General features: G+C 43.1%; 2 protein-coding genes across 3 annotated transcripts; one reads left to right on the top strand and one right to left on the bottom strand.

The window, feature by feature from the left end:
- Nucleotides 1-1,726: 1,726 nt before the first annotated feature.
- pold2 (polymerase (DNA directed), delta 2, regulatory subunit) lies at nucleotides 1,727-8,176 on the top strand. Of its 2 annotated transcripts, XM_010876707.3 has the most exons (11): nucleotides 1,727-1,889; nucleotides 2,440-2,677; nucleotides 2,893-3,014; nucleotides 3,162-3,285; nucleotides 4,882-4,996; nucleotides 5,100-5,298; nucleotides 5,780-5,860; nucleotides 5,971-6,128; nucleotides 6,481-6,608; nucleotides 6,694-6,795; nucleotides 7,501-7,661. In XM_010876707.3, exons 2-11 carry the CDS (start codon nucleotides 2,446-2,448, stop codon nucleotides 7,659-7,661), a joined length of 1,422 nt encoding a protein of 473 aa, XP_010875009.1. In that variant the 5' UTR covers nucleotides 1,727-1,889; nucleotides 2,440-2,445. The 2 variants fall into 2 exon arrangements, with proteins under 2 accessions (XP_010875009.1, XP_019908377.1); XM_020052818.2 differs by lacking the exon at nucleotides 1,727-1,889 and having other exon boundaries at nucleotides 2,446-2,677; nucleotides 7,501-8,176.
- si:ch1073-459j12.1 (inactive carboxypeptidase-like protein X2) lies at nucleotides 7,990-25,817 on the bottom strand. The gene is made up of 24 exons (XM_034296504.1): nucleotides 24,949-25,817; nucleotides 22,200-22,484; nucleotides 21,965-21,994; nucleotides 21,451-21,684; nucleotides 20,936-21,019; nucleotides 18,618-18,701; nucleotides 17,976-18,053; nucleotides 17,338-17,406; nucleotides 15,938-16,009; nucleotides 13,747-13,856; nucleotides 13,256-13,395; nucleotides 12,705-12,789; nucleotides 12,369-12,513; nucleotides 12,174-12,265; nucleotides 11,873-11,996; nucleotides 11,540-11,736; nucleotides 11,013-11,189; nucleotides 10,713-10,885; nucleotides 10,021-10,539; nucleotides 9,808-9,938; nucleotides 9,555-9,694; nucleotides 9,345-9,444; nucleotides 9,027-9,193; nucleotides 7,990-8,944 (listed from the first exon to the last, which is right to left on the bottom strand). The coding sequence occupies exons 1-24, from the start codon at nucleotides 25,181-25,183 to the stop codon at nucleotides 8,564-8,566; spliced, it is 3,852 nt and encodes a 1,283-aa protein (XP_034152395.1). The 5' UTR covers nucleotides 25,184-25,817; the 3' UTR covers nucleotides 7,990-8,563.
- Nucleotides 25,818-26,785: the final 968 nt, after the last annotated feature.

Genomic DNA, 26,785 nt, shown 5'->3' with positions numbered 1-26,785 from the left:
CCAACATGCACTGGGAACAAGTCTGACTTACTGCCGGCAATGCGGACCAAGCTCCTGCTTCGGTTGTACAGGGACCTGACAGCCCTTAGCAAAGGACCCAGTACCCCATATTCCCAAAGCACCCTCCACAGGATGCCGCGAGGGACACAGTCGAATGCCTTCTCCAAATCCACAAAACACATGTGGATTGGTTGGGCAAACTCCCATGAACCCTCCAGCAGCCCGTAGAGGGTATAGAGCTGGTCCAGTGTTCCACGGCCCGGATGAAAACCACATTGATCCTCCTGAATCCGAGGTTCTACTATCGGCCGTATTCTCCTCTCCAGTACCCAGTTTAATGATTAGGGAATGTCATTCTAAAAATACTGCAAAGGAACTGAACAGTGTTCACCTATTTCCTTGAGGTTTAGTGTGAGGGACATTGAAGGACATTGGGAGGTGACATTGACACAAGCTACAGTAGGAAGGGAAACAAAGAGAAATACAAACATTATATTAAGGGTTACTTTAAAAAAATATCCAATATTCCAGTTTGTTTTAAACGTAAAGCATCTTGGAAAACCTTCTCAAATAACCTGTGAGAGCCAGAAGTGCACTGAGTGTTCTGCAGTAGATATAATTCTCTGATTGGATGTGTGATGAAAGGTATAGTGGCCACCTAAAGATGTAGGTGGACCATGAAGTTGGGGTACTATCACTCTGTACTTACACATATTCTAAGGACTAACCATGCATACAGTTTTTCTTTCATAACCACTAACTTTAGCACTATGTGCAATACTGAATGCAGGAGTGCATTGTGTCAACAGCTGTCAACAACATAACGTTATCTAGTCAGTTGCGTCGTTGGTTAGATACCTTCATTACTTTAGTTAAGCTACAGTAGCCTACTAGCTGGCTAGCTAGCCAACCAGATGTAGGCTGACATAACTTACTTTGCTTAAATTAGTTGCCTGAAGTCAAATACACGCTCGGCGTTGTATTACCCGTTGGTGATGCAGTCAAATATTGTTATACAAATAAACGTTACACTCACATTTCCGGAAAAACGTGTCCTAGCTACCTATACTATAGACTCCAATCTACCAGGATCCAGTCCGGATATTCCATGAGTCCCACCAAGCGAGCCCTCAGACTGAAACCACGCACAATAAAACCTGTCGACCGAAGGAAAATGTGTCTAAAAAATGTGTAAATATTAAATTCAGATCCGTAAATACCAATAAAATGTAAGTCAACACTTGTAAATGTTAAGCAACAGTTCTAAATGTTTTACATATGTGTTTTATTTGTGAAATATGTTTTTACATATTCACAAATTGTATTTATATTTGTGAAACATGTTTACATATTCACAGATGCTTTAATTTACAAAATATTTTTTCACATTTACAAACCCTATTTTTATTTGTGAGTTGTGACGAACCTACGCACGGATTTTCTAGATATATTTACGAATATTGAGACACATCTAACTCCATACAAATGGCCTTACTTTTCATGATTTTTCTTGCTCTTCTAAAGTATAACAGGAACACTCCCACGTCCTCACATACAAACATACACATTACAGACACACATAAACCCGTAGCAAACAGGGAACTGTGAAACACCCTCTTCAGCCTAAACTGTCACCCCCTTCACCGCCAAGGAAAGTATTTTAAACGTCAATTTGCAGGTTAAAAGCGTCTGTATAGCCTTTTCCTTACAAACATGGCTGAATGTATGGTCCGTTACGTATGACGTTGTGCGATGTTGACGTACGCTGGTGAAATGTCAAATTTCGCGGGAGATGTTTTTGGAAGCTAGCTAAGTACACGGCTTTCTAAATTCGTAAACATAGATTTAATCAAAATCGTATTTTTGTCACGTGGCTAAGGCAAATAAAGGTAGCGTAACATATTATTTAACGGATTTAAGTTGAATTAACAGTTGATCTTTGCAGGAGGTTATTTTGTTGACAAAATCTATCTAGTTTGCCACAGTATTTAGCTAGCCAGCAGGCTAACTACCACGCTAACGTGGGTAACATGAAATATGTAGACAGTGACGACTTGTTATAATGGGTCATCAGTTTTGCTAACAGTTGTGTTAAAATGCAAAATGGACTGTATTTAAAATCTGTTTACGCCATCTAAACGAAATGTGGTGTTAATTTTTTCTCTGCGTGTTAAATTGCCATACTTTATGAGTTGTGAGTGAGGGTAGATTGAAACTGCTGTTGCGTCTGTAACACACACACACAACCTGAAGACCTAAGTTCAACAAAATATCCTGACATGAAACGTTGAAAAGTCAGGGCTTTTTGAAGGAATATTCCTAGCCCCTCAAAATGCTTTTAGATTAATGGACTATGGTTAGGTTTATGCATAAACATTGTTTTTTGAAGTTAGGGTTAGACATTTTTCCTGACTAACTGTCTGCATCTCATCTTCCCAGGCAGCTATGTTCTCAGAGGTAAGTGGTTCCAGGGAGGGCGGATGTTCTCTGCTGTGTCACCCTGGCTCCGAAGACCGGGATCCCACAGTATTTGACAGGGTCAAGCCAGCCTACTCCCCCTGCGCTGATCGCTTTAGACTTGGGGACCGCAGTTTCAATCGTCAATATGCACACATCTATGCAACACGACTCATGCAGATGAGTCCCCTACTCACAGAGAGGGCCCATCAGAAATGGGGTGAGTGCAGGGTGGACATAGTCAGCTAACCTCTTATGCCAAGAAGTGTTGATAATATTATTGATGTGGAACTTGTCTGAAGAGACAAGGCATCATATTACCCGTTCTAGTTATTTCGCATTGAAACTGTGGAAGTGGAAATTACTTATATGATTAAAAGACGTAAAACGTTTTTGGCTTCCAATCAATCTTGTAAGTATTGTTTTCCTTGTCAGGTGCTGATGTACGAATCAAGAAATTGTGTGATCTGCAGATGGGTGAGCAGTGTTGCATTGTGGGAACCTTATTTAAGCACATGGATCTGCAGCCGTCCATTCTGAAGGAGATCAGTGAGGAGGTGAGAAGTTACCATTGAATCAGACTATGCTCTGATGCCACCATGCAAGATCAGGAAAGATGACCAAGGTCTTTATTGTCAACAGAGCAATTGCTTTGTGATCAAATCCTATTCAATATCATGACAGCATGTCTTTATCTCTGCCAGCACAACCTGCTGCCCCAGCCACCACGTTCCAAGTACATCAGCGATTCAGATGAGTTGATCCTGGAGGATGAGCTGCAGAGGATCAAACTTGAGGGCAATATCGACGTGGACTTGTTTGTTACAGGTCTCCATCTTTTTTATACCTGCTGTATTGGGAGAGAGTAGTGGTCTCATTTCTCTATCATCAATACCTAACTACACTGACTAGTGGTGACAGGTCTCTGTCATGTATACCTACTGTATCAGGGGAGACTAGTGGTCACAGGTTTCTGTCGTCTATACCTACTGTATCAGGGGAGACTAGTGGTCACAGGTTTCTGTCGTCTATACCTACTGTATCAGGGGAGACTAGTGGTCACAGGTTTCTGTCGTCTATACCTACTGTATCAGGGGAGACTAGTGGTCACAGGTTTCTGTCGTCTATACCTACTGTATCAGGGGAGACGTGGTTACAGGTTTCTGTCGTTTATACCTACTGTATCCGGGGAGACTAGTGGTGACAGGTTTCTGTCGTCTATACCTACTGTATCAGGGGAGACGTGGTTACAGGTTTCTGTCGTTTATACCTACTGTATCCGGGGAGCTAGTGGTGACAGGTTTCTGTCGTCTATACCTACTGAATCAGGGGAGACTAGTGGTCACAGGTTTCTGTCGTTTATACCTACTGTATCCGGGGAGACTAGTGGTCACAGGTTTCTATTGCCTTGTTTCCACTGGTGCCAAACAAAGTCCAGAAATGTTCCTGTTTATATTGACACGGGCCAGTGCCTGTTGGCCACTAGGCCAAAGCCAAGTGACCCGGCTCTCACTTGGTGCCTCGCCCCGGAATTTGGGACTTAGGGCGGGGTTTGCAGGTTGACGCGGAAACGCCTGCATGTTGTCTTTAACAAACAGATCCCTGATAAAATAAAGAAAATAAAGCAACAGTACAGGGAATTGAACACTCACAACGGAAAGAGTTGGGTTAGGGTTAGATGGTACGATGCCATAGGCACAATTGAAAAACTAAGCGCTGAGACATAGACTTAGCCTAAAGAACCTAAAACAACACACAATTACCTAAATTCTCCCAAATCCTTGTATTAAAGGTAGATAGTTTTGACAAAATACTTCAATTAAATAATGAATACACTGGCTTACAGTTGAAGTGACATGAGTGTAGGTGGAGAAGGTGCCGGTCCTGGGTGTTTGAGGAATATATTAGTTCAAACGGTGTATAATAAACAAACTGAGCATGGCATTATTGTTAATTTAATTTTACTTCCAGAAAAATGTTCCTTGTATTTTTTGTAACTGGAACACTAAATCGCATTGATGGTTTACTCCTCCCTCCCCACCTGAGCCCCTCTTTAAGTCCTTGGTACCACATGTATGGTGGAAACAGGAAAGTCGGTCTGATTTAGCATAAATCACTGGTGTAGCCCTGGTACCGGGATAAAGCACCAGTGGAAACGTGGCGTATTTCTGTCATACCTGCTGTATTGGGGGAGACCAGTGTTCAGGTCTCTCATCTATACCTGCTTGCTTTATTGGAGAACACTAGTTGTCACAGGTCTCTATAATCTATGCCTGCTGTATCGTGAAGACTAATGATCACAGGTCTCTATCTTCTGTATGTGCTGAATCTTGTGGGAAGAGATGGTGCATCCTGCTGTAATAATGTAGGAGTTGTTTTGTTATATGGGATTCTTTATGATTCTCTCCCATTTTTCTCTCTTAGGAAGTGTTATTGCTATATACGGGGCAGAGAAGAATGATGGAAAATTCACGGTGGAAGATTTCTGTACTGCTGACCTCCCTCCTCAGACTCCCAGAACCTTAGTCACCTCTGACAGGTACACAGACAGAAACAGACAGACACACACACACAGACGGACACACACACAAACCATACCTTACTGTGTCAAATATCAAATCATAATATACTGTTGTCTGTAGGTTTGTGCTACTGGTGTCAGGTTTGGGCTTGGGCGGTAGCCATGCCGACAGTATGCTGGCCTTACAGTTACTTGTTGACATGGTAACGGGTCAGCTGGGTGACCAGGGGGAGCAGGGCGGTGCTGCGACCATCTCCAGGGTCCTGCTGGCCGGGAACCTTCTGAGCCAGAGCACACAAGACAAGGATGCATCCACCAAGGTTACTGGGCTGATGTAGCAAACCGTAATGTACATTGTATTGTTGTATTGTTATACTGTTAAAATACAGAATGGGAGGGAAATTCAAACCAGGCTCATTATAAATCATTCATGTGAACCTAAAATATTACCATGCAATTTGTACATAGAATTTTTACAAATTAAAAAAAAAAAAAAAAAATTAGAGCCAGAAGTGAAAAGATTTTCAATTACTTAGTTTGAGCTAGTGTACGGCTGTGGATTGACTGCAATTAATGAAATGTTGGAATATTTGGCAAAACTATTAGTCCAAAACATTTTAGCTAGCTAACTGACAATACAGTGCAGATTCAGTCTTGGAATCCATTGTTTGATGCCCCAGATCTGTCAAATCATGGCTGACCAGCTCCCTTTCAGGTCTCATTGATGTGTTTTGCGGTTCTATTTAAACTGGCCAACTGGAATGTGTGTGGCGATTTCCTAATGGCAGCCTGTCCCTCCAGGCTAAGTACTTAACTAAGAAGACCCAGGCAGGGACTGTGGAGGCCGTTCGTCTCCTGGATGAGATGCTGATGCAGCTGGTGGTGAGTTCAGGGTTGTGGAACCCGTCTGGGGAACACGGAGAACCCACCATTACAGCCCAGCATTCGTTCAACACTCCATTCACTGAAAAGCCTTTGTTCCTCCCGTGCAGGCCTCCGTGCCGGTGGATGTGATGCCGGGTCAGTATGACCCCACTAACTACACCCTTCCCCAGCAGCCCCTACACCGCTGCATGTTCCCCCTGTCCTCCACCTACCCCACCCTGCAGCTGGCCTCCAACCCACACCAGGCCACTATTGACGGGGTGAGGTGAGTGTCAGAAAGTCATGGGGCCGTGTTTTTTCAAGCGTGCATGGAAACGGTCCTAAATCTGTCTTTGAGCAACGTGTTTCTGTGGAAACCGCAGATTGCAAAGAAACCCGTTTTGACTTCTGCCTGTTATGCAGTTGTGTATAGAAAGTGTACAAACATTCTCAAGTAAATATACTGACGACTATCAGACTTTGCGTGGAAATGATCACGTGTGGTTTATGCGGATTTATGCTTCTACCTGCTTGATAAATGAGCCAGCTGGTGCTTCTGGAGCCTAGTGCTCTGTAACGTTTGTTTTGGCCAACTTCAGAAAAGCTTTTCACATTGTGTCCATGTGGTGTGGCCGTAGGTTCCTGGGCACATCAGGACAGAATGTGCTTGACATCCAGAAGTACAGCGGAATGGACAGTCATCTGGACATACTGGAGAACACACTGAGGCTCAGACACCTTGCCCCCACTGCACCCGACACGCTGGGTAGGAACGCACGCACGCGAATGCGAGCGCACACAGCCTCTCTTTTTGGTTAAACACTAAGGAACATGGCTGTTCTTGCTCTCAGGCTGTTATCCGTTCTACCTGAAAGACCCTTTCATCCTGGAAGAATGTCCTCATGTGTACTTCAGTGGCAACGCCCCCTCCTACCAGTCCAGATGCATAACAGGTGAGTGGCCACGCCCCTTCCTACCAGTCCAGACTCAATACAGGTGAGTGACCACGCCCTCTCCTACCAGTCCTGACGCATCACAGGTGAGTGGTCACGCCCCCTCCTACCAGTCCAGACACATCACAGGTGAGTGGCCACGCCCCCTCCTACCAGTCCAGACACGTCACAGGTGAGTGGCCACGCCCACTCCTACCAGTCCAGACACATCTGGCCACAGACAGAATCTGAGTGGATTCACATTGTAGCTGCTCCAGTATTGCACACAGAATTTTTGAATGACAGTGTGAAATTGATTTAACTTCCATTTTTTTTGTCTCAAATCAAATAAAAATGTTGGCCACTAAAGCAGCTTTAATGTAGCAATTTGGTCTGTGTTGTTGATTATATTCCTAATTATTTCAATACTTGACTGAGGGACCATATAAAACATGGCTACTCAACTCTTACCCTACAAGGTCATCATTAATTGCACCCACCTGGTGTCCCAGTCCCTGATTAGAGGGTTGAAATGGGAAAAATTTACTGGAACTGGCTTTTGAGGACCAGAGATTTTTAAGATTTTTCTCCTCGAATGCTCATCGTGAGCTTTTAACTGAAGTGGAGGTCCCTGGTATGGAACAGGCTGACTTATTCTGTAAATGCATGGTTGACAGGGTGGAACCTATTGACCAGTTACATGTCCCCTGTTTCTTCCCTTCCTAGGTGCTGATGGTCAGGAGGTCCTCCTGGTAGCTATCCCAGAATTCAGCAGCACTCAGACGGCGTGCCTGGTTAACCTCAGAACTCTAGAGTGTGAACCAATCAGCTTCTCTTCCTTTAATGCTGGTGACGACGAGGAAAGTGAAATGAACATCAGCCACTGAATGAGACAGAACCACGTCAGAACCTCCCTTGGTTTTCCAAGGGAGTCCGGTTGAATAATATCAAGGAGTTTGATGTCTGTTAAGGTGGTTGCTGTTTTCAAAGTCACCAATCAAAGTAATGTCACCAGTATCTAGTATGTAATGAATAGGTTGGTTCAACAATGGTATGCAGTTATGCCAGTACTGTTTGGCTTGGAACCTGTTACAAATGAAAATGTATGGTGTGAAAAGGATTGTAATGGAACTAATTAAGTGTTTTGTGTGCCAGTGCCCAACCAACGCACGGTCCCCATTTTGGTCTGGTGAACATTAAGAAAGAGACAAATGATGTACTTAAACAAGCCTTTATTCATTGAAAAAATAACTTTTCTCTACCTCAGCTAGAGGAAAATCTCTCTTGGTTTCTCTTTCAACCTTCAAAAGACATTTTGTCAAGTTACTGTCTGTCAGCATTATGGCTTTGTTCTCATTAGTGAAAATAATGTAAATAAATCCACACTTTTATAAGAAATAAAGTAAACTTGTATTCTTCGTTTTGATTCTTCAGAGGTGGAGGTGGTATTTACAGTCCAGGATCTGAAACCATCTCTAAAGCCCATTCTCAAGGAAAGCTTTGCAACAACTCTGTTGCTATTTGAAATGCAGTTGATTTGAAATGCAATTCTATTTTCCTACTCTAAAACTGTCATTTTTGTGTGTAATACAGACGGCTAGCGCCGACATTAGCTTGTGGGCCAGACTTTCTGCACATTAGATCATTTACAGATGTGCCAATTGTGATGTTTATTATTTTTTTCTCTCTCCATGTATTGTTCTTATGACCTATCCGATCAGCTTTTTCAAAAGAATGGGTGCTGTTGAGTAATATGCGAGGTCTTGCGAAGTGCACCTGTGTTTCATATTTAATACTCTTTAAACTTGTACTCGTAGTTGTAATCAGAAATGGAGTCTGTAAAACCTTCCGGCGCTGACGTTTGCCCCTCATCTATAAACCACGAGTCGTACCAAGCAGTTGTGGGCTCCGCCTTTGTTGTCGTGGGAGCCGTTGTGGTCGTCGTAGTAGTTGGGGGCAACGTCGTTGTCGATATCAGTTTCTGTTGTCGTAGACGACGGAGACGGGCGAGCTTAAGCTTTCGCTGGCGTATGCGACGTGCCTCAGGATCCACGGCAATGCCGCTGTTTGGCACCACAGGCCGGTTAACAACGGAGATGGTGTTTCGACGTGTTCCGACGTTGCCGTGGCTGAGCAGGCGGATGGGCTTGTTGCCGTGCATGGCCATAATCTGTTGAATGGATAGGTTTAATATATTGCGCTTCATCGGTCCTAAAAAAGTCTATGTAAGTTGTAGGTGGAGCAATACGCACCTGTTTGATTCGGTCCCAATTGGACTTGGCCAGGTTGAAACTACAGGTAGTTGCCCCTTGTTCGTACCCCACCACGCACAGCTTGGTCAGGGAGGTGAAGCCTTCGGCCCGCGCGGTCACACGGTACTCACCAGGGTTCAGCAAGCGCCAGTAATCCCCTGTTACGGCTGGGGGGAGAGCGCAGAGGGCTTAGACTGGAGATTGGCTCAGAGGTTTGTTGAGGAGGAAGACATGATGGTTACCATCTGGAGATTGGTGAAGCGATCATTATGGTGTTGGATGGCTACACAGCGTTCATAGCTGCCAAACACCACCCACCTGTAGTGACGTCATGGTTGACTCCCTCCACAGACACTGTGGCATTAGAGATGGGGTTCCCTTCCTTGTCTTTCACCACGCCCCTTATCCCTCGATGGACCTGTGTTGGGGGAGGAGGGGTGGCCACAGGTCCAAAGGTCACGGTCACTCTACGGCTACTCTGCGACGTGTTTGGCATGTTGTACATTTGCACATTTTGTGTGTGTTTACCTGCTCCATGAAGGTGAGCATGGCCTCTCTGTTCTTCTCCCACTCAATGACTAGCTCGCTCTCATGGGGGAACTTATCACAGCCCAAGAACATAGTCAGCTCCAGGCAATTAGTGTGCAGGTAGCTGAAGTCATTCATACCTGAGGAGGGACAGAGGGGAGGTATGGAGGGAAGTGTTAATGAGACGGATTATGTCCACCGTATTAAACAGCAGGCCACGATAAGACGTCCTTCAGTAATACTGTGTCCGTACTTCCTGTGACGGGCTTCCACTTGGCGCGGTTGACGATTCCGGAACCCCCAGTGACGTCAGCGCCATGACAGGAGCCGTGGGTGGTGTAAGTCATGGACAGGTGAGTGGAAGCATAGGAGATGGCCAGCCACCTATAACACAAACACAGTCAGATATGTTTCAGTAATCTAATCCGGGGAATTTCATCCTAAACCTGGAGCTGGTTCTACACACCTGAAAAAGGAGGCGTCTGCTATGACCCTGGGCTCATCCTCAGGCTCGGCATAGCCTGCTCCTCCCCTCCCTCTGTCATCCTCTTCCTCTTCTCTGTGGCCATAGCCATGTCCCCTCCACTCCTCCCGGTCTGGTTCCTGGTATCCCTGGTTCCAATGTTCCTCTTCTGGCTGTGGGTATCCCTGGTTCCAACGTTCCTGTTCTGGCTCTTGGTATCCTTGGTTCCAACGTTCCTGTTCTGGCTCTTGGTATCCTTGGTTCCAACGTTCCTGTTCTGGCTCTTGGTATCCTTGGTTCCAACGTTCCTGTTCTGGCTCCTGGTATCCACGGTTCCAATGTTCCTGTTCTGGCTCCTGGTATCCACGGTTCCAATGTTCCTGTTCTGGCTCCTGGTATCCACGGTTCCAACGCTCCTCTTCCGGCTGCTGGTGTCCTGTGTTCCATCTGTCCTCTTCCTCTGGCTCCTGGCGGTCGTAGCCCCTATCCCACTCTGTTCCTCTTTCATACTCTTCCTCATACCTGGAAAAAGGGAGGAAAAAGGAAGAAAAAGGATTAGTCCACAAAGGTTGCAGAAGGAGACCAACAGGTCAGTCAGTATAACGTTTACGGAACGTTTTTGCGATGGTCCCCTGGATATCCACTGATAGCTAGGATAGAGAGTGGGGAAAGAGAGAGAAGAAGGGAAAGCATACTGTCTCTTCCTGCGGCTGTGTGACCCCTCTCTTGTACTGGTGCTGACGGTCTTGGTTGGACGGTGACTGTCGTAGGGGTACGAAGCAAACCTCTCCCCACCTTGGAAGTTGGCCCCTAGTACGAATGGGTGGCTCTCCATCCACAAGATGATGGCTCGAGTCTCCATGGCCATCTGCATGATAGGAAGAACAAAGCCCCCCGTCATGATGAGTTGACGGACCAGGAACAAGGAATTGTATACTCTGTTCCTAACACGTCTATTTCCTTCCTCCTCCATCTGCTCTTTTTCCTCCACACACCTTGTCGTGCCCCTCCAGGTCTTCAGGGATCTTGACATGGTGATTGGGGGTCAGTTTGGGCACCATGCCCTTGTCTTCTGCCTCCCACAGAACACTGGTGAGGTCAGGAAAGTTCTGGAAGATGTCATGGCCGTCCTCTGTCCAGTGGCCTGTGGTCCAATCGCTCAGCTCCGAACCCTGTGGTATCAATGGGACTAGAGGTTATCGAGGGAACCTTCCAGAACAGAGCTCGACTGCATATTGACGGCAGTAAAATCTACAAGTTAAAAACAGATTTCTTTATGTTTATGGCAAACCTGTACTGTTCTTTTGAAGAAAGAAAGCACACCTCTTAAGATCTACCTCTTAAGTGTGTAGGCTTAATTTAACATGAATCAAATGACTAAATGTGCCAGACTGTTCTTGCACACAAAAATGATGCGCCTAGTCAAGTTGACTAACACAGCAACTCTGTCGGAAACTGTGACTTAAACAGGTTCAAGTAATAAATGCAGCCCGTATTTCCTTGTCCAATAACCAGTACTGACCACTGCCAGGGCCTTCTCCTGTCCATCAGGGTTTAGTGAGGGTACCAGGTGGATACGTATTCCATCCACCAGGCGGCGCACTCTGGGGTTACCGTCCTTATACTCCTTACACAGGTATTGCATCAAAAGGAGAACCATCTCCCGCCCCGTTGCCTCGTTTCCATGGAGACCGGCCGTGTAGCGGAACTCTGGCTCACCTAAGGAGAGGAACACTGATTGTCATTGGCCTTCCATGCTTGAGAGGGCACAGAACATTCTAGGAAAATTGGCCTGGAGCAGTGAAGGACTGTAAGTCATGTAACAGGTGGTCCGACAATGTTTGTTTGGTCCCACCTATCTCGTGTTCTGTGGGGTTGCTTGATATGACTATGGCCAGGATGTCCAGTCCGTTGGCACTGCGTCCCAGGCTGTACATACTGGTGATGTTGGGACACTCCTCAGTCACAGATTTCATCAGCTGTGGTGGAAACACGCAAAGCAAAGCAGTGGTCACCGACTCTGTTCTCAGGACACCTACAGTGCATTCTTCAATCCAACATCTCAGTGAGCAAAAACATTAATCTTCATTCCTGTTCATACAGATGACACTGATGACCTTAAAGATTAAATTCCCCCCAGGCAAGTACCCTCTCACCGTAACCATGGCTGCATAGTTGTGGTGTTTGAATTCCAGGTACTGGACCGGCGTCACCTCATTTTGCAGCCTTTGGTATGCACTGGCAGGGTCTATGGAGACAAAAACACATTGTGCGTGTGTTGTATGTGTTGTTGTCTGTCAGTGTGTGGATCTGTGTGTGTGTGTGTGTGTGTGTGTGTTTGTGTCACTCACCAGGGAGTGGGCAGCCCATTATCTCCAACCTCATACAGCAACTGCCGTTCCAGCTCTGAGGGATGATTCTAATGTAGCGTGCTAGAATGGGCTCTGCTAACTGATTTAGCACTGGCGTGTCCTTGTCAGAGTTACCAAAAAACAACTAGAGATAGATACAGGGGGAGAGAGGGAAAGTAAAGAGAGAGAGAGTAGAGAGGGAGGGAGACGAGTAAGAGGTGAGCGATAGTGAGACCAATATGTGGTATGACTGACATGGTAGGACGTGATGCCCCATGAAGAGAACATTGACAGAAGAATCATTTGAACAAGTGTAGCTTTCAAAGTGATACCCACCCAGTCAGAGTAACCATCATGAATGGTTGTCCATTCCCTGCTGTCATTGCTGAATTGCACGTAGTATGATGTCACAAAGTCACTCCTGAAACAGAAACACGTAGTATGATGTCACAAAATCACTCCTGCAACAGAAACGCTTAATATGATGTCACAAAATCTCTCCTGAAACAGAAATACAAACTATGTCACAGTCACTTCTGAAACAGAAACACGAGCTATGTCACAAAGTCACTTCTGAAACAGAAACACAAAGTATGATGTCACAAAGTCACTTCTGAAACAGAAACACAAAGTATGATGTCACAAAGTCACGTCTGAAACAGATACACAAAGTATGATGTCACAAAGTCACTTCTGAAACAGAAACACAAAGTATGATGTCACAAAGTCACTTCTGAAACAGATACACAAAGTATGATGTCACAAAGTCACTTCTGAAACAGAAACACAAAGTATGATGTCACAAAGTCACCCCTGAAACAAAAAACACACACATTTATAGACTTTTCTATCTGCGCTTCTGCTGAAGTCTTATATGTGTATCTTACTCATTGCGTGCATCTCGTCCTTGTGTTATGATCCCAGTAAACTCTGTTGCTCTGCGAGCGTCAACCTCAAACCAGTGAATCTTGTCATCTGGATTAGGACACCACGCCCCTCCATTCATGTCCTCCTCATTATCCGAAGCCTGGAAACCATATGGTGATGGAGATTTGAGTTAGGGGGGTTACTGTATTTGGGGTGTGTACTGTGATGGTAATTCCATAAGTGTGTGGGGTTATAGTATGTTAATACCTACATGTTGAGTAAGGGGGTCAATATGTGAGGGGTGTGTGGGGTTATAGTGTGTTAATACCTGCATGTTGAGTAAGGGGGTCAATATGTGAGGGGTGTGTGGGGTTATAGTGTGTTAATACCTGCATGTTGAGTAAGGGGGTCAATATGTGAGGGGTGTGTGGGGTTATAGTGTGTTAATACCTGCATGTTGAGTAAGGGGGTCAATATGTGAGGGGTGTGTGGGGTTATAGTGTGTTAATACCTGCATGTTGAGGCGTGCCCTGGTGTGGCTGTAGCGGTACTGAGACATGGAGGAGGCCAGCAGCTGGTCTGATTCTATCTTATGAGACTCCATTCCCAGGGGAGGACACTCTGCCACCATTCCAAAACAAGTCAGTCACACACCATGGAAACCATACAGTGACAATACACACACATCCCAACGTCATAGAAACCATACAGTGACAATACACGCATCTCAACGTCACGGAAACCATACAGCGACAATACACACACATCCCAACATCATGGAAACCATTCAGTCACAATACACACACATTCCAATGTCACAGAAACCATACAGTGACAATACACGCACATCCCAATGTCACGGAAACCATACAGTGACAATACACACACATCCCAACTTCATGGAAACCATACAGTGACAATACACACACATCCCAACGTCATGGAAACCATACAGTGACAATACACACACATCCCAATGTCATGGAAACTCACAAATTCCAACACTATAAAGTTGTGCTCAAAAGTTTACATACCTTGGAGAATTGGTAATATATGTACCATTTGTAAAGAAAATGAGTGAGTAGGCATTTTAACACATTTTATTTCTAATGGGATTCACATTCAACTGTAGGTCATAACAGAATGGCACAATCATAAAACAAAACATGGCAACAAAGATTTTTTTTTACTGACCCCTGTTCAAAAGTCTGCATTCCCTTAGTTCTTAATATTGTGTATTGCCTCCTTCAGCATCAATGACAGCGTGCAGTCATTTGTAATAGTTTCTATGAGGCCCTGAATTCTTGCAGGTGGTATAGCTGCCCATTAATCTTGGCAAAATGCCTCCAGGTCATGCTAAGTCTTTGGTCATCTTGCATGAACCACATATTTGAGATCTCCCCAGAGTGGCTTGATTATATTAAGATCAGGAGACTGTGATGGCCACTCCAGAACCTTCACCTTTTTCTGCTGTAACCACTGGAGGGTCAACTTGGCCTTGTGCTTATGGTCAATGTCGTGCTGGAAAGTCCCATGCACAGCTTTCGTGCAGAAGAATGCAAATTGTCTGCCAGTATTTTCTGATAACATGCTGCATTCATCTTGCCATACATTTTCACAAAATTCCCCATGCCTTTAATGCTCACAAACCCCTAAAACATCAGTGAGCCACCACCACACTTTACAGTGGGGATGGTATTCTGTTCACTATAGGCCTTGTTGACCCCTCTCCAAACATAGTGCTTATGGTTGTGACCATAAAGCTCTATTTTGGTCTCGTCACTCCAAATTACAGTGTGCCAGAAGCTGTGAGGTGTGTCAAGGTGTTTTCGAGAATATTGTAACGAGGCTTTTTTGTGGCATTGTCGCAGAAAAGGCTTCTTTCTGGCAACTCGACCAAACAACTTGACCAAGCAGCAAATTTTTGTATTGTCATATTGTGCTACTTGAAAAAACCAAACCGTCCTTTTCCAGAGCAGCCTGTGTTTCTCCTGAGGTTACCTATGTGTTTTTCTTTGTATCCCAAACAACTCTTCTGGCAGTTTTGGCTGAAATCTTTTTAGGTCTACCTGACCTTGGCTTGGTATCAAGATATCCTTGAATTTTCCACTTCTTAATTAGTGATTGAACAATACTGACTAGCATTTGCATGGCTTTTGATATCTTTTGATATCCTTTTCCATCTTTATAAAGTTCCATTACCTTGTTACACAGGAGACTGCCCATGGCTCAGTATCTAGCCTGTTCAGGGCATCCAAGTGAGAGCTAACAAACTCATTGACTTATAGACAGACACTAATTGCAATTTAAAAAGCCACAGGTGTGGGAAATTACCATTTAATTGCCATTTTCACCTGTGTGTGTCACCTTGTGTGTCTGTGGCAAAGCCAAATATTCAAGGGTATGTAAACTTTTGATCAGGGCCATTTGGGTGATTTCTGTTATCATTATGATTTAAAAAGGAGCCAAACAACTATGTGATAATAAATGGCTTCATATGATCACTATCCTTAAATAAAATAAATGTTTAGCATTATCATATTTTTTTTATTAATGCCAGAATTTCACAATTTCTGCCGGGGTTTGCCAACTTATGAGCATAACTGTATTTCAGAAAGAAGCCCATCTTCCACTATGTTATTGGCTAGAGTAAACGGATTATGTTAGATGAGTGTATCATTGGTCGTTAGCAGGTTACTTACTTTTGGGCTCCTTGAATACGCGTGGTCTTTTCTTAGCCCTCTCCTCCTCCTCCCTCCTCTTCTGAGCTCTCTCTGTCAAACAGCACCATAGTCAATCAAGTAACATGTTTTACTATGCTGGTGAGTACAAAAATATTGTTAAGGATGTGAAACAAGGAGAGATTTGCCTTTTGGGGCCAATCCGCCAGTCCTCATGAGAATGTTTTTATTTTTGTCTTGGAGTAAGTTGGTAAAAAGGTCAAATGTATACTAAGTTAGGTTTGAGATAAAGCTAGGTTTTTGGGGTTATGGTTAGGGTCAGGTTTTGAATGGGATTCATGTTTGGGGTTCCCACAAGGATATTAAAACTTAAAGCGTGGTGCGTCCACATGGCCTTCAAATTTCAGAAAGAAAGGAATCCAGATGTATTGTGTCTTTGCAAAATCAGGAATGTGCTGTTTATATTTTCCATAATTTAATCAAAGACAGGCTGCAGCAGACTCCCTGGGGGGATTTCACGTGTTGGTTCCAGGCCTTCCTAACCACCAGTCACATGATATAGGAACGGTGTGACAAACTGTGCCAAAAAACATTTTAATATATCTATAGGTGGGTATGAAAGCTAAAAACATTTTTTATACAATATGGTTTTGTCTTTGTTATACATGCAAAGACTGACAGACACACCTGTTTTATGACTAGGGTTTCAGTTTAGTAGTTGGTCACAGACACTTGGTTCACCTTGCATTTAAACTTAATCATCCCAAGAAATTACACTGCACTGAAAGTGTTGCGTATCTGTAATCCCTTCACTAGTTAATCCCAAAAATAGATATCCCCTGAGATTAATACGCCTGGTTTAATCAATTATCTGGTTTTACCCTTCTTGTTGAGTTGGGGGTGTTTTGATTGTAAACTCTCGATTTCAACATATCTCCTGTCCTCCCTGTCCTGTCTGATCCTCAGTTTGTATGAATTCCTTGTTTTTCTCTTTTCCACCATCTGTGCTTCGGTCGAACCTCTCTCCCTGTCTCCAACTCGAAACTCTAGTGGCAAAATATTTCATTTTCTCATTGTTCCCATATCCCAGATGTGAAACATATATAATACACATAAATATTCTAAAAAATGTATTTGAGTTCAAAAACATTTACAAATATATTTAAAGAATGCAAAAATATTCATTTCCAAATCCCTAATAAAAATGTGGCCTCAGTTGTTTTTTTATATTGTACATTTTTTTGTGTTCTAAAATGCATTCAAAATATATAATCTTACACTTAATTTATGTTGCTCCGGATCAGAGTGTTAGATAAATCATCTAAATGTAATGTAAAATGTCACTGTAAAATCTGAGGTGACAGAGAGTGGACAGAAGGGTCTTTCAGATGAGAATGGAAGCAGGATGTGCACCTCCCTACCTCTCTCCTCTCTCTCCTTTTCTTTCCTTTGTCTCTCTCTCTCCTTCTGCTCCTCCTCCTCCTGTTTGGCTGTGGTAAACAAAGTGGAGTGTGACAATGGAGTGTGATTTCATTTCTCCAATACATCAATATATATATATATATATATATATATATATATATATATATATATATATATATATATATATATATATATATATATATAAGATTCACAACAGGTAGAATAATAAATAGTTGTCATGACTTCCGAATGTACATGATAACAATCAATCAAAATGTACACAATACATTTCCATCTGAATGTTCCCCTCCTGAACCCAGGTTCTTCAAGTTGGCCCACTATCAAAATAATAAACATGACAAAGAGTTTAAAGGGGCTTTTAATCTTAGCCATTGACCTTGCTTATGTTTGTTTCAGTGGTCTTTGGTTAACAAGCAGTTTGTAACTTCGGCTGCCAAACATAAACTTACAAAGAACACAACAGACTGTGTAACTGAAACATTCTGACTAAACACTTTTTTTTTATGAGAAGTGTATGGCCATCACTTTGAACTCTGTGGTAAAAGCTTTCATATTCTCGAATCATATTTTAGTTATGTTATAGTTCAGTGTGTGTATGTATGTGTACTGTACATACTCTGTCCACCGCTATGTCCGTAGTCATACTCCTCGTACCAGGGGCTTTCATAGGTAGGTGGTGGTGTAACAGGCTCCTCTATATAAAAGAAAAAGAAATAAACACACCATTAGTGAACACACTCTTTCTCCATTGATTCAGCAGTATCTGTTTTTACTAAAGAACACAGTGTTACTGTGCAAAGCTTACTGAAATAAACAGTATGCCAAAATAGTAATACAGAAATGGTCCAATATAGTGATGTTGAAACAGCCTTTCTGCAGCCACATCAGACAATCTGTTTGGACCTACATCAAACTAGTGTAACCCACTGCCTGTTATTTGACTTGTTAAATGTTTAATTTACGGTTACAAGGAATATAAAAGAGCAGCCATGTTGTGAAAATCTTCTCACACAGAAACAAAACTATGAAAAGATGTTGATTGTGTGGAACTAGACTCTCACCCACTCACACTCATTTAGAAGGCAGACTATGACCTTGCTCAGGCAACAGAATTTCCTGTTCCTCGTTGAAAACTATTTGCATTTTTGGTTAGTTGAATTGACTGGAATTTAAGTAGAATTGATCCAACCCTGGCATGCACAGAGGCCATTTGATTGGTGACTGACTGACTGATTGCTTGATTGACCCAATAAGTTACCTGTGATAACATAGCTCCAGTCATCTTTCTCTGTGGGGAAGATCTCTTTCGCTTCAGGAAAAGGAATATTCCTGGGCACCTCGTCTGTTATTGGAAAACAGAGAAAAAAAGAGGAAAATTACATCTAAGAGAATAAACAACAGAGGAGAAAGGATAAAACATTATAAAAAAGATTGAGAATAAATAGCGAATAGAAGGGAAATTTAAGAGTAAAAAGAGCAAGAAGAGAATGAGAAGGAGAGAGATGGAGTGTACAGGACAGAAGTATTGTGGATATGGAAAAATGTAAGAATGCATGGTTTAAATGTTATGAAAACCTGTTGCAATTATCAAATTAGTACGACAGAGCTGAGCTTTACAATAAATGTCACTAACAGACATTTACATGAGATGAGATTTCCATCATTGCATCTGGAAAACCTAACTCATTGGTTTTGAGACTCCATGTGGACATGTACAAGGCCAATTTGTTCCTCAAAACTTAAATAGTATATATTTACATCCAAAAGAAATATTAACTTACAAAGTATTTGATTAATTAATTCAAAGTTTCTAATTGAAAAACACTGACGAGGTCTCCAGGTGACACAGTGTGATAGATTGGTCCTGCATGACAGCTGCTCCCATATTCTTTACCTAAGCTTCGCTGAGCTACAATTGTGTCCTCCCTCTTATCAGAAGCAAATATTCAACCTGAATATTTAACGCATGTTTTAGTGGGGAAGATGTCCTTATACAAACAAACAAGGGGCAAGAAAGGCCTTGCCTGACGTCCCTAAATGTGATGACCCCACGATGAACGAGCCAGATGCTGAGGTTGTGACAGTGGTCTGTCTACTGCCTTAAACTGTGTTCCACTTGTGGAGGAATTCGAGAAATGCTGAAATGTAGGCCATCTCCGCAACATCTGCTTCACAAAGTCTATGAATAACAGATTTCGAAAGAACAGCTGAATACAATTTACCTTTTATCAAAGCATTGCGGAAAAAGTAAAAAAACAGTCCACTTGGATTGAAATGTCTTGCTCCCCAACAGGATCCCCATCAACAATTACTTTCACCCTAATTTAACCTCTGTTTAGGGACAAGACACGGTTATGCACTGGCTGGTGTTTTGTTGCTCTGTTCGTTAAGCCTCTCGCTCAAGACACAAGGTCTCCTGTACCAGTGCATGGTCGTAGTACTAAAGACCCTAAATGAAATGTCACAATATGCAGATCACATTCTTAGTATTTACCTTTCCCAGACATCCCCGTATTCATATTTGGATTCAATTATCAACTCATTCATCTGGGATTGTAAATCAACTGGGATAAGTAGAAAACAGATCTGTGAGCCAGAATGGAGGGACTTGCTCAACTACATTGGGCTGCTAACATCTGCGCTGTCATATGTTTTGGCTGGCATATGACTGTGCGTGAGGATTGCAAATCCTTTTCTCTTGGCGCTGTGATCATGTCCCCTTTCAGCCTAGATAAGTCACTTTATAATCCAAATCCCATTTAATAATGTAGACCTATTATGTAACCCCTATGTATTTAATGTCAAAATGCAGAGATACTTTAGGATATTACCAAACATCCTGGGGACTACGTTTAACCAGGACCCGCTGTTGATCATTTTCCATTTTAGTAATTTAGCCAACACTTATCAAAAACGATTTGTGCTTCATGTATTACTTTTCATACAGGGTGAGGAGAGAGGAGAAAAGGGCCAATTGGAAACAAGGGATAATGGCTATGATATGAGTGCCAGATTGGAAATCGAGGCCTGTATACCAGGGTTATCAGCCCTATTCTTACAAAAAAGAACACAGAGTCAGGTAACCTGTGTAATGTCTCATCTAAAACATGGTTTATCCTGTGGGTTTTCCAAAAACAACTCATTTTCTAAATCTTACTATGGCAAAATCTAGTCCCCTCAGCTAAATTATAGCTCACTGAATTGGCAATCGGAGACTTTAGCAATATACAGTATGCAGAGTGACAGTTTACCTATATTTCATTAGGTCTGGCAGGTTACACTCTCCAATTGGAACTAATTTAGTGCTGTAGTATGTTAATAATTAAATTATTTGCAATAGAAAAACACCCATATTATTTCTCTTGATTTGCTCTTTGCATTGTCATCAATGAAAATATAAAACAATAGATAAAAGTTATTGAAAAATAAAATACAAAATAAAAAAAGCATTAAAGAGAATTTGAATTAAATAGTTAATTTTTATTTTTTTGTGAATTGACTGGAATTTGTTGAACATTTTGACCATCAAGTTAGCAGGTGACTTCCATTTGTTGATTGGTTAATTGAGTTAGTTACCTGTGACAGCATAGCTCCAGTCATCTTTCTCAGTGGGGACAACTTCTTTACCATCAGGGAAAGGAAGATTCTCTGGGTCGTCATCTGTTATTTGAGAACAGACAAAAAAGAATGTGAGAATGTACATCTGAGAGAGTAAAGCGAGCAGAGAAAAAAGATCAAAGTGGAAGAGAGTGAGATAAAAGAAAATCAAGACAGGAAGTAGGCAAAGGTAAGAATAAACAGAAACAAGAGCAAGGAGACAGGAGACAGGAGATAGAAGATGTATAGGAGAGTGAGATATTGTATGACTGGAAACTTTGAGGAATGGAAGAATTAATAAACAGTAATTACATGATGGACCTCATGAAAAGTTGTTGCAGATGAGATGAAATTTCCATCATTTATGCTGCAAAAATCTGACTCACAGGTCTAAGGAAGTTATATATAAAAATACTAACAACATACTATGTGCTTTAATACAATACATTGATTTCCCCATTAATTTATTCATTAAGAAGTGGGTGAACACATACATTTGCCTTCCCAATAGTCGTCTTCTTCTGGGTCCACCTCTTCATTCCCCACAGGATAGGGGGACGTGATTGTTGTTGTGGTGGCTGTTGTTGGCTCCTCTACCTTCCAATAATCGTCTGGGTTGTCCACTGGGTTGGTAGGCTCCTCCTCCTCAGGTGTCCAATAGTCGTCTTCGGGGTCAGTCTCTGCAGTAGTTGGCTCCTCCTCCTCATTCAGCTTCCAGTAGTCATCCTCTATCCAAGGGAAACAATAACACTAAGTTGCTGGATGTTATTGGGATCTTGATTAGTTATCTCCAAAAACCACAACTAGCTTTCTGGGGTCCACAAAAAAACAAGACATAGTACAAAATGCAAATACAGAACTATGTACATTTAAAGTGACTGTACATCAGTAAACTACAAATATTTCAATTTACAATACATCAATAGACAAGTTGAAATGCCGATACTATGTTATACAATGAAGATAAGGCATTGCAATACCATTGTCAGGTTGTTCACATGTACTCACCACTGTCTGGGTAGTCTGGGTATGGATCAGCTTCAGAGGGGTAAAGAAAAGAACTTCATCACACAAGACAAAGCCTTTCATATCTGATCACCAAATTGTAATTGGTTTTACAGCAGTAAAGTGGTGTGCTACTGTGTTGCCTAGTTCAGTGGTGTACTCTGTGGTAGTCCGAAGGTTTATTGACTTATAGTGTTTATTGAAAACGTGTATTACAGTAGTAAAGTTACTGTATTACCTGGTTCTGTGTAAAACTCTGTGGTTGTCGGAGGTGGTGTGGTGGTAGTCGGAGGTGGTGTTGTGGTAGTCGGAGGTGGTGTGGTTGTGGGTGGTGGAGTAGTTTTTATCCGTGGCTCCTTGTCCTTGCCTCTGCGGCCTCCTTTCTCTTTCTGCTTTTTGTCTGCTTTGGGTTTCTTGGTAGCCTTGGGCTCTTTTGGGTCCTTGTTTTTCTTTTCCTTCCTGTCCTTCTTGTCCTTCTTTTTCTTCTCTTTGCCCTCCTCCGCTGGTGCTCTCCTGAACCTGGCTTGGAGATGGACAACAGAGAGAAGTGAATACATGGTAACGTGTTGAGCCCTACGGCCCCATGGCTGAATGAGAAAGACAAATGGGAAAAAATTCCTAATTGAAAAGCATTAAAAAACGTTTTTGTGCTAAAATAGCAGTGGGCTGAATTCGAACCCAGGCTCACAATACCGGTACGAGTTCCACGAGCAACCACAGATCTATAACTGTTTGTTTAATTCCTGAATTGATTAGAATTTAAATGGAATGGACCCCAACTAAGCTCGATGTGACAAGAAAGCAATACCACAGGCTATGAATCAACATCATCTATGCCATTAAATCAGACTGATAAGACATTGGCAAAGAGACATAGAGCCTACTGGTGTTATAGTGATAGAAAAGAACAGAGAGTGAGAAATGGATCCTTGTTCAGACAGTTGCAATGAGAAGGTGTCCGACTCACTCCTAGAGGGCACAGTCCATGTCTGGCAGACATGCTGTGTTAGTCTGTATGTGTGCACATGTCTATTTGATAGCGAGCAGGATGCTGACAGTGTCCTCTCTCTCCTCCCTATCTGCCCCCCACACACACGGAAAGCGATAGGGACGGGATTTGGTTTAAGGTTGGTGTTAATGGATAGTTCATTGAAATGTTCTTGATCATCTGCAGACAGACTGTAAAGCATCTAGAGATCGATTATCCAAATGAAGTGTTATTGTTGTATTACATTACACTAAGCACTAAAGCGTTGTATGTAGCACTGTATTCCATAGTTATACAATACCTCCTAGTTATATGCAATACCTCCTAGTTATATAATTACATGTAAATACGTCAGTTGGAAATTGTGCTGATTTAACTTACAGATGGGTGATTTTCCTTGGGTAACCAATGTGCTTCAGAATTTACACTTCATAATTAGGTTATTCCTTCCACTGTACAGCTTGGTTTTGTGGTAGCCTTTCACATAGGGTTTCAGCTCAGTCAGTGGAAAAAAGGTTATTGAAATCTGTTTTCAAGATGCTTAGCTCAGAGTCCAACCAGGTTACAGCAACAGACTGAATCCTCGCCTATCCTTGTATCAGTCCCATTTCTAATCTGCTCTGGTTGAGTCTCCTCTGATAAATTTTAGTCCGATCTGTTTAAGTCTAGTTTAAACTGGTCTTGTCCAAACTAGTCTTTTCTCATCTACTCTGTATAATCTGGTCAAGTTTAAGTCTAGTCAGATCTGGTGTAGTCTAAACTAGTCTACTTATTTCTGTTCTAGTCTGGTCTAATCTGGTCTGGTCTGGTCAGGGCCAAGAGTCATCGTCCAGATGTCTGTGTGTGAGTTGGATCTGGTGTGTGTATTGTGTGTGTGTGTGTGTGTTTGGCGTTGTGGTAGATGGATATTATTGGACCCGTCATAGTGACTGATCAATGCATGGGTAATTCAGACCAACACCATAAATGCATTTTCTCACTCAACACAGGTTTACTAGTGTCTCCCAACTCACTACTCATCACAGGTTTTACTAGTGTCTCCCGATTCACTACTCAACACGGGTTCACTATTGTCTCCTGACTCATTTCTCAGCACAGGTTTACTAGTGTCTCCCGACTCACTACTCAACACGGGTTTACTAGTGTCTCCCGACTCACTACTCAACACGGGTTTATTAGTGTCTCCTGACTCATTTCTCAGCACAGGTTTACTAGTTTCTCCCGACTCACTACTCAACACGGGTTCACTATTGTCTCCTGACTCATTTCTCAGCACAGGTTTACTAGTGTCTCCCGACTCACTACTCAACACGGGTTTACTAGTGTCTCCCGACTCACTACTCAACACGGGTTTACTAGTGGCTCCCGACACACTACTCAACACGGGTTTACTAGTGTCTCCCAACTCACTACTCAACACGGGTTTACTAGTGTCTCCCGAGTCATTTCTCAACACAGGATTATTAGTTCCTCCCGACTCACTACTCATAAACGGGTTTACTAGTTTTTCCCGACTCACTACTCAACACAGGTTTTACTAGTGTCTCCGGCTCACTACTCAACACGGGTTTACTAGTGTCTCCTGACTCATTTCTCAACACAGGATTACTAGTTCCTCCCGACTCACTACTCAACACGGGTTTACTAGTGTCTCCCGACTCACTACTCGACACGGGTTAACTAGTGTCTCCCGACTCACTACTCAACACAGGTTTTACTAGTGTCTCCCGACTCACTACTCAACACGGGTTTACCAGTGTCTCCCGACTCACTACTCGACACGGGTTTACTAGTTTCTCCCGACTCACTACTCAACACGGGTTTACTAGTGTCTCCCGACTCACTACTCAACACGGGTTTACTAGTGTCTCCCGACTCACTACTCAACACAGGTTTACTAGTGTCTCCCAACTCACTACTCAACACAGGTTTACTAGTGTCTCCCGACTCACTACTCAACACGGGTTTACTAGTATAGGCGGGCTGCCTTTTTTCTTACCTGGTAGGACATCCTCCTCAGTGGCTGTCGGTACATTGCCAGTCTGTGTCTCCGTAAGCTCCTCTTGTTTATCTAGCTCATCCTGGGATTCCTCTCCATGTATGACCTCCATCCCTTTCTTGTCCACATCCTGGCCTAAAGAGACTAGGCTGCCTGCACTGACCCCTCCTCTGGGCAGCAGCACACAGCACAGGGCAAGCAGACCCAAACAAAGCAGCGCAGTACGACCTCCCATCCTCCCAACTCTGCCTGCCTAAAGAGTCAAAGTCCAGCAGAAGAGTTCCAGCTGAGTGTTCCAATCCTGTATTACACTACAGCTCAGAATGCTACTCAGAACGTCTACCCTCAGTGTTCCGTGTCAGTACCCTGTTCAGGCTTCTACTCAGGTGTTCCACGCCTTCTGTCCAGTGAGGAAGATTCTGGAGCACGACACGTACTGCTAACTACAGCCTGACCCAGACTCACAGCGATCTAAGGCAGGGCTGGACCCATAGGGGGAGGAGGGAGGAGGGGAGGGAGGAACAACGAGGGAGAGCAGCCCAATTGTCCTGCAGTTTAACCCACTACTCTCCTGGATGGTCCACTGAAAAAAAGCAATCACGGAAACCGAGAGAACAAGGGAGAATGAGAAGAGAGGGGAGAAGGAGGAGAGAGAATCCCTCCCCTTCACCTGGCTGACGAGTTGGAACAGGTGCAGAGATCAAAAGGAGATCTCAATGTGTGTTAAGCAGAGCAGCTCACTGGACAAGCCAGGAGAGGAAAGGAAGAATCCAGGTTGACTCTATTGGTGCTGTAACTCCTGGTTCAGTTCAGCTTCGTCCCGTGATAGAGTACGTTTTCCTCCAAAATGCCTGCTCTCCCCTCTGCAGTTTGCCACAGACAGGCAAAGGCTCCCAGGACACCAGATTCCAAAGGAGGGAGGCGAGGGGGAGGGGAAAAGATGGGACGGAGGGAAAGAGAGTGGGGGAGAACAGAAAGTGTGTGTGTGGTAACAATTCTGAACTCCACAAATATTCAGAGTGGACTTCACTTCCAAACAAAATGAAAACAATAAGGAACAGACGAAAATAATATTCCACCTCCAGCTTGTATGTTAGTTTTCCTTAGGAATAATCTGCTCGCTTTTCTATGAAACTGCAGCATTCTTTCCTTAGAAACTCTCCCATTAGTTAGAAGGAAAACTCATACCCAGCCAAGGGGATGTGGGAAAAATTCACACAATGTATGCACGCGCAGCCCCAAATATACACACACTCACACACGCAAACATGCACGCTCACCCCAAAACATCCACAGACACACACATACACCCCCAAATGCCCATGCACACACTTACACAGTGTGGAGGAGTATTTGAGCAGATGATAGATGTTTGCCCTTTACGGGCTTGGTGTTTTTCTTTGCTCTGCCCCGTCTGGACTTCTCTGCGACTTGTGTGTCAGCAGTCTGAGGTAGGATGGAGTCTCCCACTAAAGTAACTCACTGCTTCACTAAAGTAACTCACAGCTTCACTAAAGTAAGTCACTGGTTCATGGATGAATTAGAGAACAACTGTATTTAAAAAAAGGCACTGAAAAAAATCTGAATGGAAAACAATTTGCGAACAGAAACATATAGGCTTATATTGCATTATGCAGTTGAAAAACCTTTAAAAAAGGGTAAAATAAATCAGACTCTTACAAGACTGTTAAGATGATGAGTAGTACTGGTTTCCATAGATATAGAACACTGATATATGTCTGTGTTTGTGTCTCCTGAAACTTGCCAAATTGTTGAAATGTAGACCACAAATTTTGTTAGAAGCATCTAGATGGAAATGACTCAATGTGGCTAAAGG

Source organism: Esox lucius, chromosome 13, assembly GCF_011004845.1.
Source record: "Esox lucius isolate fEsoLuc1 chromosome 13, fEsoLuc1.pri, whole genome shotgun sequence".
In the NCBI taxonomy this organism is placed as follows: domain Eukaryota; kingdom Metazoa; phylum Chordata; class Actinopteri; order Esociformes; family Esocidae; genus Esox; species Esox lucius.
The sequence above is the reverse complement of the archived record's forward strand: the minus strand, read 5'-3'. Positions and strand labels throughout refer to the sequence as shown.

Excerpts from the sequence above, each read along its gene's own strand:
- pold2 (XM_020052818.2), top strand. The coding sequence starts at position 2,446 with ATGTTCTCAGAGGTAAGTGGTTCCAGGGAGGGCGGATGTTCTCTGCTG. Across the intron at positions 4,997-5,099 it reads ACCTTAGTCACCTCTGACAG|GTTTGTGCTACTGGTGTCAG; the intron begins GTACACAGACAG and ends TGTTGTCTGTAG. Across the intron at positions 5,861-5,970 it reads AGATGCTGATGCAGCTGGTG|GCCTCCGTGCCGGTGGATGT; the intron begins GTGAGTTCAGGG and ends CCTCCCGTGCAG.
- si:ch1073-459j12.1 (XM_034296504.1), bottom strand. The coding sequence starts at position 25,183 with ATGGGAGGTCGTACTGCGCTGCTTTGTTTGGGTCTGCTTGCCCTGTGC. Across the intron at positions 21,995-22,199 it reads AGAGTTTTACACAGAACCAG|CTGATCCATACCCAGACTAC; the intron begins GTAATACAGTAA and ends ACCCCTCTGAAG. Across the intron at positions 18,054-18,617 it reads CTGGAGCTATGTTATCACAG|AGGAGCCTGTTACACCACCA; the intron begins GTAACTTATTGG and ends TCTTTTATATAG.